Here is an 11,399-nt window from a genome sequence, read left to right as displayed (position 1 = left end):
GTATATTTATAATGTGTATGTGTGTACGTGTGTTTGCGTGTCTGTGAGCTTACACGAGACACAAAGAGTTTTCCTTCTCAGCTATTATGTTATAACTGCTTATGTGTAAAGATATTTAGCTAATTGTGTATGATGCCCATAAATGTGTAATGCCGTTACCAAAAATGTGTAACACAATTACTGATCTGATCCATGTATCACTAATACACTGATTCACATAAAACCATGATTATCCATATGCAATACAATAATCACGTGGGTAACATCTTGCTAACATATTGGCTAATATTAAGTCCCCCACATCCTTCAATATATAAACTCTAGGCCAGATTTAGCTCTGGGTTAATTGAACCTACAAATGCCCAGAATGTAAAGTAACTGGAACTTGAGGAGAAAACGTAGAAACTATAAGGACCATTGTCTTTTTAAAAAAAAAAAAAAATTTTGACTGCAAAACTATTGTCTTAATTTAGTTCTTGGAACCATTACTACAAATGCCAAGAAGGAAACGTTTTTTTGAATTAGTAGATGTCTCAGAAACTTAACCCAGCAGCTGGAACTACAGGTGCCAAGTCCTTAACTCATTCAGTAAATGGCATATAAATATGTCATAGGGGTAGAATGAGTTTTAAAGATGGAAAGTGAATTCGGAGATTTGTATCTAAAAACATTCTACATGTTTGAAGATGATTGCTAAAAACATATGCAAAGACTGAGAACCATAGTATGTAGTACTCAATTGTGGCGATAAGGCGTGAAACTATTTTTCACAATTTCGCTTTTGGTGATTTGTTTTGGGCGTGGCTAACACCCCAAAATGATTCATAAATATATATTAACACATAAGATAAAATGCTAGAGAGGTTTAACTGGGGCTACACAGATTTCTGACGGGCCCATTGCAGCCCTACCTTCAGAAGACATATTTTCACTTTTCACAGTTTCTGGAGCTTTCAGTGTTATTGTGGCAGGACCTTTAGTCTGGAACGCATTGTGTGTCATATTTGGACTAAGTAATCATTGTAAATATAACATATCTTTTAACGGGGAAGTCAACCCAAAACAATTCTGGACAATAATATGTTGTATACAGTCCCCACTAGTCTAAACATGGCATTCTGAATAATGTGTTTGTGGAATATAAGTTAAGTAGTAAAATCCACCTGTTTATGTCCTTCTCAGGGGGCAGCCATTTTGTCACTTCTGTCGACTGAAAATGACATTACAACTGCTCAGGGCTCAGGTAACGACCAATCCTGGCTAAGTTTCAGAAAACAGGTGAGCCGTGATTACTTGTTACCTGAGCAACTGTGATGTCATTTTCAGTCGACAGCAAGTGACAAGATGGCCGCCCCCTGAGATGACTAAAGACAGGTAGATTCTGCTGCTTGAACTCATGTTACACAAAAAGCAATATTAATCTGAATTCCTGACTTCTCCTTTAATGCAAATGTGGCTTAAAATGTTTTTCATGTTTTTTTTTTGTGTTTTTTTTTAGTCTCCTGTCCTCCATATTTTCCATATTACGACCACAAAAAATGTCATATATTTAAGAAAGCAAACACGCAATGGCACATTAATATCGTAAACTTTTATTGAGATCAAGTTCAACACTATACGTTTAGTAGAAAACTGTAGTCAAATCACATGCGGGCTCTATTTACATCCGTGCCCACTGTCAAATACAGTAAGTGCAATTCATGTCAAAACCAGACCGCCAGCAGCGTGTAGACATGCGAGGGACGTTAACGTTGGCCCCGCCGAAATGCTAATGGCACCGACTGCCATTTGCGGCGGAGTGTCCGGGGGAAGGAAGGGAAAGTGCAGCGGGTCGTTGTGGCGACAGACATGTCGTCAAAGACGTTTACATTGATTGGTTGCGGCGGTCGCGCTCGCTCAGCCAACAGACTTGACGTTCTTCTCGATCCTCAGCTTCAGTTCCGATCTGACTGCAGGGGCAAGGACATTAAACGGTCAATCCACACATTCTTTGTATTTTCTCATACCGAGAAGTCATTCAAATACTTCCGTGATTATTCTTATCCGTCATTATTCTTATAGAACGTCAGATGGAAATGCGGCTGCACTTTGCCACTAGAACACGGACGTGGCTTCCATATGACAATACTTTCATTTAGGTCTGCTCGGTTATGAAAAAAAAAAATATCAATCACGATTATTTTGGTAATAATAGAAATCACAATTATTGAAACGATCGTTTATTTTTTCGGTAGAAAACTGTTTAAACGTAAAAGATATAAAGACAAAATACATGCTAGTAAGTTCCTTTGGGACCATACGAAATTCATAAAATTAGTTATTATGAACTAAAAAAAAAAAAAAGGTGCAAATGTATAAATGAGTGCGGGCGTACAGCGTTGGTTCCTCAACCTCGGCTCGCTGATGGGCGTGGAATTGTTGGCGGCGAGCGGCCCGGAAGACGGCGCAAGTTTGCGAGGGGTGGGCATGGGAGTTTTCGGCGATTTCCTGTCGGGCCCTGCACAGGCGTCAAAGAACAACCACTGCGTCATACTCTGAGATGGAACCAAAATTTTTACTCACACAGCTTTTTCCATTTTTTTTTTTTAATTCGCTCTCTCAACCCATATATCTATCAAGCCATCCATCAATCCAATTTTCCAAAGTGGAAAAGAAAAGTAATAAAAAGAGACTCACCCTGTAACCGTTCCACTGTGGAATCTTTGCGATCTGAAAAGTGTTGACAAGAGTGAGTCAGTAAGCGCACAAAAATGAAGCCGGGCCTGTTGGTGACAAGATAATAAATAGTCACTCTTGTCATTCACATAGACATTTTCCTGCCCGTCTTCACTCTTGGCAAAGCTATGTAAAAAAAAAAAAAAAAAAAAAAAAATGAACGAAAGGTTGTCAGTGTTCACGACTGTCATTTAATGACAAGCTTTTGAGTGCCAACACAACTGCAACAATCAGCTCTTCAGGCTCTCATAAATGTCTTTTCACACAATGCAGTGGAAAGTTTTACCGAGGCAGATTTTTTTTTTTTGTTCCATCCCACGCACAAAACATGTTTGAAATGTTTTCTATTTATAGTGTGATCATCTTTTCCAATGTCCATTTGTCTTTTTTTTTTTTTTTCCAGAGCTGTATTATATAAGTAGAGTGTCTTGATAGTCAAGTTTTGATTTTATTTCAATGTATTTTATCCATTTTCACCTTGGAAAACAATATTCAAATTTGTCCTTATAATTTAATGCACTTTTTTTTTTAATCTGGCTGTTTTTGTTGCTCATCAAATTAATCAATTACAAGAACATGTAAACTCAAAGTAGATTATTTATTTTATAAGAAATGTCTTCTCATAGCATATCCAATGAAAATGTTTTCCTTCACATTTGTGGAGCTTCGAGCAAATTAAACTGAAAATACTAGCAATGAAGGGAGGCTTTTATTTATTTTTTTTTTTTGCTTATTTTTGTACTGTAGTTTTATGAAAATAAATCCGTTCTAAACATTTGTGCTGTGATCATTTTGGCCACTTCTTTAACTCATTAAACATATTTATTTGTCTTTTCACAGTCCCAGTCATTCAATCCCAGGAATTTATTTATATCAATTTCAAAGTTTTCAAACATTATGGTAAAAGAGTCTGAAAATGTCTGGCAAGTGAATGAGTTAAAAGGAAAATTCAAACCAAAATGTAATGAACGGGCACATTTTATAGAATTTTGGTCTTGGCGCTTTATGACAAAATAATTTGAAAATTCTATGAGGTGATAATAATTATAATTACTTGGTCTGATGAGTCCTGTGTGCGTTTGTACCTGGTTTGGGGTGTTGCGATGGCGGCGGAAAGGCTCCGCGCACCTTCTTCTCTCCATTTTCATGATCCAAGCCAATGTAAGCTGAAGAAAACAAAAATAAGAAAAGGTCATTAAAAGACGGCGACACCGCACATAGGAAAGGTTGAAAAGTTACTTACAGATGTTTTGCTCGTAGGTTTCCTCCCTGGCAAGTGGCGTCAGCGCTCCTTCAGTCGCTTCCGAGAAGTAAATGACGACGTCGTGCAACGAGGCACACGCAACCTGCACGCACACGAAAAAAGTGTCAATGAGGGAGGACAGGCAATCTTCACACAGAAAAGACCAGATTTGAACCCCCAACCACTGTAAGTTCACTAACTCAATACACAGCCAATCATGTCTCGACGCCTGGCAACAAAAGTGAGCACACCCTGAAGTGAAAATGTCTAAAAAGTCTGTCTAGTATTTTTGTTTTTCTTTAATACGTTCTAAAAATCTGACCACTGTATTATTGTGTCAATATATATATATATTTTTGGTGTGTGATAATGAAAAAAACTCAAATCAAATGTAGATTAAATATCTCAAATCAAGGCAGCATATTTGTTCTTCTAACTTACCAGTTTTGTGTACAAGCATTCCACTTTATTCACTGATTTTTTTTTTTCCTTAAAACGTTTCATCTGGTTTTGTAACGATAATGATTGAGATGTTAATTTCTGGTTAGGAGTATCTTAAATCAAGAAATACAATAATTCTTCAGGTGTATGTCTTAAGAAATTGGTGGAAGTCTTGATGCCGACTAGTTGTACTTGTTTTGAGAAATTCCAAAGTCATTTTTTCTGTTCATTGGAAGATCATTTTGCTGAAATTATGTAATATATTTCTAACTTTTTTCCTCATTTTTAAACAGGTTTTGCTGCCTACAGCGCATGTGATAGAAGACTACAGTTAAGTTAACAATGTCTTGGCGTAGAAAATTTTGGCTCAATGCCCAAGGTGGCCCTTGTACTTCGTTGTTCCAAGTAACAGTTGCGCTGTCATCACCAAGCGTCTCGATTTTCGGCATACGTGCCATTTAGCAGTCGTCACTGAATTCCTGGCTTTATGTAATCTCTTCTCGCTCTTGCGTGGATAAAACTTGTATAATCTAGATCTATATTTCATGAAATATATTTGGAATCGTGTTGAATGTAAATGTAAAACTGTTTAACCGATTTTTAAATGGAAAAAAAAAATTTTAGAAGACAAAACTAGGCAAAATGAATGCGACAAATACGAAAACAAACGCGATGATGTAAGTCTTTAGAAAGCCTATGGCTATGCACATGCTCATCAGATTATCAATCAATGTCCCCAAATGATAACAATTCAATGACGGTGTTGTGTCACTCTCTAAAATATAATGACATCATTTTCCCCAATCTGCTTCTTGCGCTGTACGTTCTTTTCGTAACTTTAGTAAGCTCAGTAGATATGTAAATACTTTTAAATGTTTCATATTTTTTTAAAGTATGTGAAGCACATTGAGTTACCTTGTGTCTGAAATGTGCTTGTATAAATAAAGTTAGCCTTGCCCTTGTTAATTAGAGAAGTTACTTTCACTTGTCATGCGGCGCAACACCCATCGCAAACAATGGCCAAAAGTGCCATTCCTTTTCCTTTTCATCACTAATTAGGCGCTTATGATCCGACGCCGGGTTTCCGGGATTTACTAACTACTTTCTACTCACAGGATTGTCCACGTCGATGACGAAGCTGTTGTCCTGCTTGCGGCTCACGCGGTAATGTTTGAAGATCGGCCTGATGAACAACACACAGGTAGTTTAACAAATAAGAATAAAAAAAAATAAAAAAAAGACATCCAGGCCAACATGCAGTGATTCCCAATAGCTGTGCCTTGGTACATTTGTGTGCCATTAGGGATGGTACCAAGTTGCAATTCATGAATCTGTGTGTTGTGTAATGGTGTGCTTGTTATGCTTTTATTTTGAAGGCCGGAAATGGGTAGTAGAAGGGAAGTGTGAAATATAAATAAATAAGCAATTTGCTGGGAAGCGAACGACTTCTTGCCGTCTGTTGGACCCACATAAATATAAAATAGGACAGTGTGTGTATTCGTGCATGCGTACCCATTCATCTCTTCCCTGGTGCTGATAGCGAAGCCGGTGCCAGCCGTGCTGGGCCTCAGCAGCATATTTCCTCGGCTGGCTTGTTGCTCCAGCAGAAGTTCTGCCTCCGTGCGGGACACCCGGTAGAAACAGCTACAGGATAGACCACATCACGGAATAGTCCAGATTATGATGTAGTCCAATGCTAACATGCTAGCAGTTGGCATGCCGGCGAGCGATGTGCGAGTACGTCATTTTTTTTTGTCGTAAAATACAATTTCAATGTGGCAAATGAGAATGCCGGAAATGCTAACATGCCAACAATGAGCATTTCAACAAAGTTTATTTTAGTTAACGTTAACTAACGAAAAAGTCAAATTGGGGGAAAAAAATGTTGCACGAAATAAAAATGAAAAAAACAAAAACAAAACTGAAACTACATCTTACGTAAAACTAATTTCAGTGAAAATGTCCTTAATTTTTGTGTTTGTCAATTAACATCATGCTTGTATTGCTGTAAAAGAAGGTTCAAATGTTTGTGAATTTAGTTTAGTTTACTTATTTAATTTCATTTACGTGATCTTTTTTTAACTTCCACTCGACAAATACCCCACCTTTAAAAAAAAAACGAAATGAATACTAAAACTAATAAAAATGCAAACAAAGCATTTTTCGTAAAAGAAAAACTAAAAACCTGCTCTAAAAACGAATCAAATCTAACTGAATCAAAAAATAAATTAAAAAAAATGTCAAAATGAAATAAAAACGACCTATAGTGAAAAATCCCAAACTATTATAATCGGGATTTCAACTTAACTTTTCAACTTGTGACGCAAAACATACGGCACATATAAAAACAAGTCTAGTCAGCCGTTCCTGTTCAAGCACTCCAGCGGTTACGTGCAGGACATTTGCGGTGGAGGTTTTCATCTGAACTGCACCATTGTATGTCGTCATCTGTTGAACATGAAGACTCACTCTGGCGTTTCCCTTGTGGTGTCCGCATGAATACCGGGAGAAGACTGTTGGACATTTCGGAGTCGCTCCCTCTCCTTTTTCACCACTTCTTCCAACATAAGCATCTGGCCCGGCAACAGGTTCAGCATCGACGGCACCGTCAGCTGCAACGCAGACACGACACCGCAACTTCAACACTCCAAACAATAATCCGTAATGTAGAATATTAATCATACAAGTGAGTAATGAAGCCAACCTCAGACACAGATTGAATGAAGCCCTTCCACAGCTCTCGAGCCTCTGGATTCGGAGCCTGGAGAGAACGCGGTTTATTGTGAGACGGACACGCGTGCATGTCTCTGGATCGAGTGTTATTCATGTCTTTCAATGTTTTCCTCACAGAGAATTTGATCTCGCTGTCTTTGGTCTGGAGGTTCAGTTTGGCTGCGTCCAAGTTGCAATCCACCGTATTGTCGTCTGTTATCACGATGGGCCCGGCGAGATCCAGCTTTTCAATGTACTGTTTGAAACACAATTCAGCGTTCAGCCAACATGCTAACAGTTCTTCGCTAACATATAGCAAGACTGCAATTTAATTTGATGAGGATTTGACGCCTTGCTAGTTACTGGTTTGGTCAGAAAATAGGCCAAACTGTTGATCACTACTTTCCAACGTAAATATTTCCGATTTATTTTTATTATTTTTTTATTTTTACATCTAGCCCAGGCATCAAAATGGGAATAGATCAAATGCTAACATGTTGTCAGTTCCAATGCGAACATGTAGCAACTTACAGAAAACACTCAGAGGGAGTGATAAGGATTTAATACTATGCTCGGTAGTCAGGTACTACTTTACTTGAGTTGAAATTCTCGTTACTTACGTCAGTGTCCCTCTTGTCGTTGAAGAAGTACAGCGTGTTGCCGCACAGACATGTCCACAGCTTGCGAGATTTCTACGGCGACATACAGGGGAAGGAGGTAAAATCATGTTAAGCCAAGACGTAAACGATACAAAGAAAATACCCATAAACCAACGAGCCAGCCAGGTAAATAGAATCATTAGTGTTGGTGGATGATGGGAGAGCAATTACGTGTTATTATATCATTACGTGCGTAAAACATTTCAACTGATACTGGTGCGCACAGCATTATGTGTTTACAAAATGTAAGGTGCCAACTTGTGTTGGATACTTGTCATATTTCATTACAAGGACAGACAGTCGGACCAGTTTTACACCATGGTGAGTTTCTGTGTGTGTGCGTGTCCCTGTGTGACCTATATCTTTGCTGCTGTAACAATGAAAATTTCCCCACTGTGGCATCAATAAAGGCATTCTTATCTTATCTTATCTTATCTTATCTTATATAGTGACTTGCGAAATATTAGCCCCCCTTGAACATTTTTACCTTTGGCACATTTGAGGTTTTTAAATATAAAAATTTGAAATTGGATTTTTTTTAAACAACACCAAATGAGACACAATGCGTGAACTTTTTTTTTTTTTCCCAAATAATAAACTGAAAAGTAGAATGTGCTAAAAAATATTCCCCTATTATTGTCTTCAGTTTGTGACCTTTATAATACTGTATATGAACTGTTAGCATGTTAGAGCTAAATTATCTTAGCATTTCAAATCTAGTCTGTTTTAGCTGGAAAATGGGCAGCCGTCCAGAGTACCAACGGGTAGCTTGTTAGCATTTGATCTATTCTACATATTTTACACATTCTACTCTTACCACTTGAAAGTCACTGACATGTAATGGCCCGTTAAGGTGCCATTTTGTTGCCGTGTTTCCTTGGTCATGCACATTAGTCAATATTAATGGGCGTAGATAATTGACATTTAATTGTATTTGCTGTCCTTCAATTGTATTGCTCATATTACATTGATGCAATCCAGTTTCCGTTTCCTGCACTACCTTGCCTTTTGTTGCTACTGTTCTGTGACTTCGTCACACACACACACACACACACACCCAACAGAAAACCCAATGAAAAAAAAAAAAAAGCCAAAGAAAACAGCAAACACACTTGTGGAGTTCCTCCTACAGAGGCTCGATGGCAGTTGTAACGCCAAGATTTGTTTGATTCTGGAGACATATTTCTGCAATACTGTAATGCTGGTAATTTGAAAGAATGAAAGAGTTCAGGTGACTGCTGATTGTTTTATCAAATGGATGATGTTTGAACAACAGATAAAGTGTAAGCGGTGAATAACGTAAGCGTGTGTAAGACAATGAATCACTCCCGCTGTCTTTGTCTAGCACCCATAAACGTATACAACATCCTGGTGCGTGAAGCACTATTAAAAAAAAAAAAAAAATCATCACTTGCTCTACGTTGTGACTCAACATTTTAAGTTAAGTGCAGAAATTATTATTCAGGTGAATAATGGTCTGAATCAAGGGGTGCCCACGTCTGGTCCTCGAGAGCCCCTAGCCAGCCCATTTAAATCAAGGTTTGTTTCCAATTTTTGCACATTAAGAGAAGTTTATTATTGCGCTCAGCAAAGTAGCTGATTCAGCAGTTTGACACTAGGCCAACTCCAATTTCCAAGATAGCTGCACATATGAAACCACCGGGCTTCAGCTACTGCAAAACATCCCAGAAATTGAGGTTTGGAGATTAATAGAAGAATCAAAAATGGTGATGATGAATATTCAGAATGAACTCAAATCTGATGAAAAGTACATTTTTTGTAATCGGAGTAAAGATTTATTCACAGGCATAGAATCACTTTTCTGCAAAACGACCAAAATGGAGTTAGCCCACTCTACTTCTCTGTGGTTCAAATGATCATTTACAAACCTGTCTTGACTTTAATCATCAAAAAAAAAAAAAAAATCATCAAGCCCTATAAACATTGCTACAATTACATTATTAATGCCATCAATCGGCAATTCAATCAATATTTAGATTATTGCCACTCACAAATGATGCTTCAATGAGACTTTTCAAAGAAAATAAAGTCAAATTGTCCCTCTGACTTGAAATCATGACAAAATTACCCGTTGTTATCCAAATCAACATTCTTTATAAGTCATTATTGACCATTTTCATTCTGGGGGGGGGCATGCAATCATTGGAAAACATAAAACACAATAGTTTGACATGTTTTGATGTGAAAACCAATTAACTGTTACTTTTTTTTTTTTTAAGCATCTAATATAAAGATTGCATCAAATGGATCAACGGACTTGAAACCACAAGAAAACGAAGCGTCTCCATTTCACATGTTAATTCCATCCATCCATTTTTGAACCGCTTATCCTCACCGTGGCCATTCATCCATCTTACCTTGTCTTTAAAGGACCTTTTCTCCAGATAGCCTTCGTAGTAGCAGTGTGGCATCATTAAGAAGGGCCGCCCTTGTCGCTTGTTCATGGTGAATGTCGACTCTTCAGCACTTAAATCACGCATCAGCACCAAAGAATGTCCTCGATCTGATAGGAGGCTGCCACTCGAGTGAGGCAAAGATATAGTTTGCGCTTTGACCTGGGATTGGTTCACGGGACGTGTCTGTGTGTGCGCACGTCCCACAAGCGTGGAAAGCACCTGGCTTCGTGTTGCAAAGTTGAAGAACAAGTGCAACTGGACGTACTCGCTCTTTCCCTCCAGCAACTTCAGACATGTTCATGTTTAGATCATTTCTTAAATCATACTTTTCACACACACACATAGAGGGGAATTGTTGTGTAGAGATTGTATGGTTATACAGTAAGAATTGCCTCTATACATTTTTGCAGCACATTTTAGTTAGTTTGTAAAGAGTGTTTAATCATCATTGTCATCATATTTAATGACAGGTTATTGCAGCACATTTCATGTTTTTTTTCACTTAGTATTTGTATGAAAATATTCAGTCAGCATAATTATTCTGTGATTTTGTCATATTTAAAAAACATATGTGAAATAAATTGTAAACGCTTCATTCATGAGATTTTGTGACAAAGTAATGCAAATGTCTTTTTTTTTCATTTTATGAAACTTGTCCAAAATTTTGAGTCGTTGTCTTGTGACTGCTGCTGCCACATTTAGCATCTTTTCATTCATTAATTGAAAAATGTTAGAATATAATTTTGTTTGTAGATAATTTAATAATTCCATTTAATTTAATTTAAATTTAATTTAATTTAATTTTTCATTTTAAATGCTTTTATGCAGCTGAACTCAATTGATTTTAATTTAATTTTTAAATGTCTCGGATTTTTTGAATTAATGATTTATTTGAACATGCAACATAAACAATAATTACAATAACAATGAAAATCAAATATGAAAAATAGAAATAACAACAACAATAAAAACTTGCCAAAGCACACGCCTAACAAAAGTCTTCCATGCTCAAAAGGGAGTGGGAAGAAGACTTAACAATTTACGAGTAATTATCCACCATATATCAATCCAATATCAATTTGCTTTAGTTCATTTTATTATTATTATTATTATTATATGAAGTATTTTATGCAGTTCAGAAAATGTATAGTTTTTTCTTGATTTTAAAATAGTATTTATTTATTTACTAAGTTCTGTAATATTATTTCAGTT

At 37.0% G+C, this 11,399-nt stretch overlaps 1 protein-coding gene and 1 long non-coding RNA gene across 3 annotated transcripts; one reads left to right on the top strand and one right to left on the bottom strand.

Annotated features, from left to right (window-relative positions):
• Nucleotides 1-1,576: 1,576 nt before the first annotated feature.
• LOC147139073 (signal-transducing adaptor protein 1-like) lies at nucleotides 1,577-10,328 on the bottom strand. 2 transcript variants are annotated; one of them, XM_086046676.1, is made up of 12 exons: nucleotides 10,149-10,328; nucleotides 7,732-7,803; nucleotides 7,248-7,367; nucleotides 7,104-7,160; nucleotides 6,869-7,011; nucleotides 5,912-6,043; nucleotides 5,513-5,582; nucleotides 3,959-4,061; nucleotides 3,801-3,881; nucleotides 2,677-2,709; nucleotides 2,392-2,497; nucleotides 1,577-1,949 (listed from the first exon to the last, which is right to left on the bottom strand). In XM_086046676.1, exons 1-12 carry the CDS (start codon nucleotides 10,269-10,271, stop codon nucleotides 1,865-1,867), a joined length of 1,125 nt encoding a protein of 374 aa, XP_085902802.1. In that variant the 5' UTR covers nucleotides 10,272-10,328; the 3' UTR covers nucleotides 1,577-1,864. The 2 variants fall into 2 exon arrangements, with proteins under 2 accessions (XP_085902802.1, XP_085902803.1); XM_086046677.1 differs by having other exon boundaries at nucleotides 2,375-2,497; nucleotides 10,149-10,325.
• Nucleotides 3,747-8,750, top strand: LOC147139074 (uncharacterized). Its single transcript, XR_015088910.1, has 3 exons — nucleotides 3,747-4,144; nucleotides 4,693-5,600; nucleotides 6,912-8,750. It is a non-coding gene; the product is annotated as an uncharacterized LOC147139074 (long non-coding RNA).
• Nucleotides 10,329-11,399: the final 1,071 nt, after the last annotated feature.

Source organism: Filicampus tigris, chromosome 12 (assembly GCF_054856515.1).
Source record: "Filicampus tigris isolate MCC_2025a chromosome 12, RoL_Ftig_1.0, whole genome shotgun sequence".
NCBI lineage: Eukaryota > Metazoa > Chordata > Actinopteri > Syngnathiformes > Syngnathidae > Filicampus > Filicampus tigris.
Note: the sequence above shows the minus strand (reverse complement) of the source record. Positions and strands in the feature narration are given on the sequence as shown.

Bases quoted from the DNA above. Each gene is read 5' to 3' on its own strand.
- LOC147139073 (XM_086046676.1), bottom strand. From the start codon at position 10,271: ATGCGTGATTTAAGTGCTGAAGAGTCGACATTCACCATGAACAAGCGA. The intron at 7,012-7,103 runs GTTGGCTTCATT...TCTGCGTTGCAG, and splicing joins TCATTCAATCTGTGTCTGAG to CTGACGGTGCCGTCGATGCT. The intron at 6,044-6,868 runs GTGAGTCTTCAT...TCTATCCTGTAG, and splicing joins ACCACAAGGGAAACGCCAGA to CTGTTTCTACCGGGTGTCCC.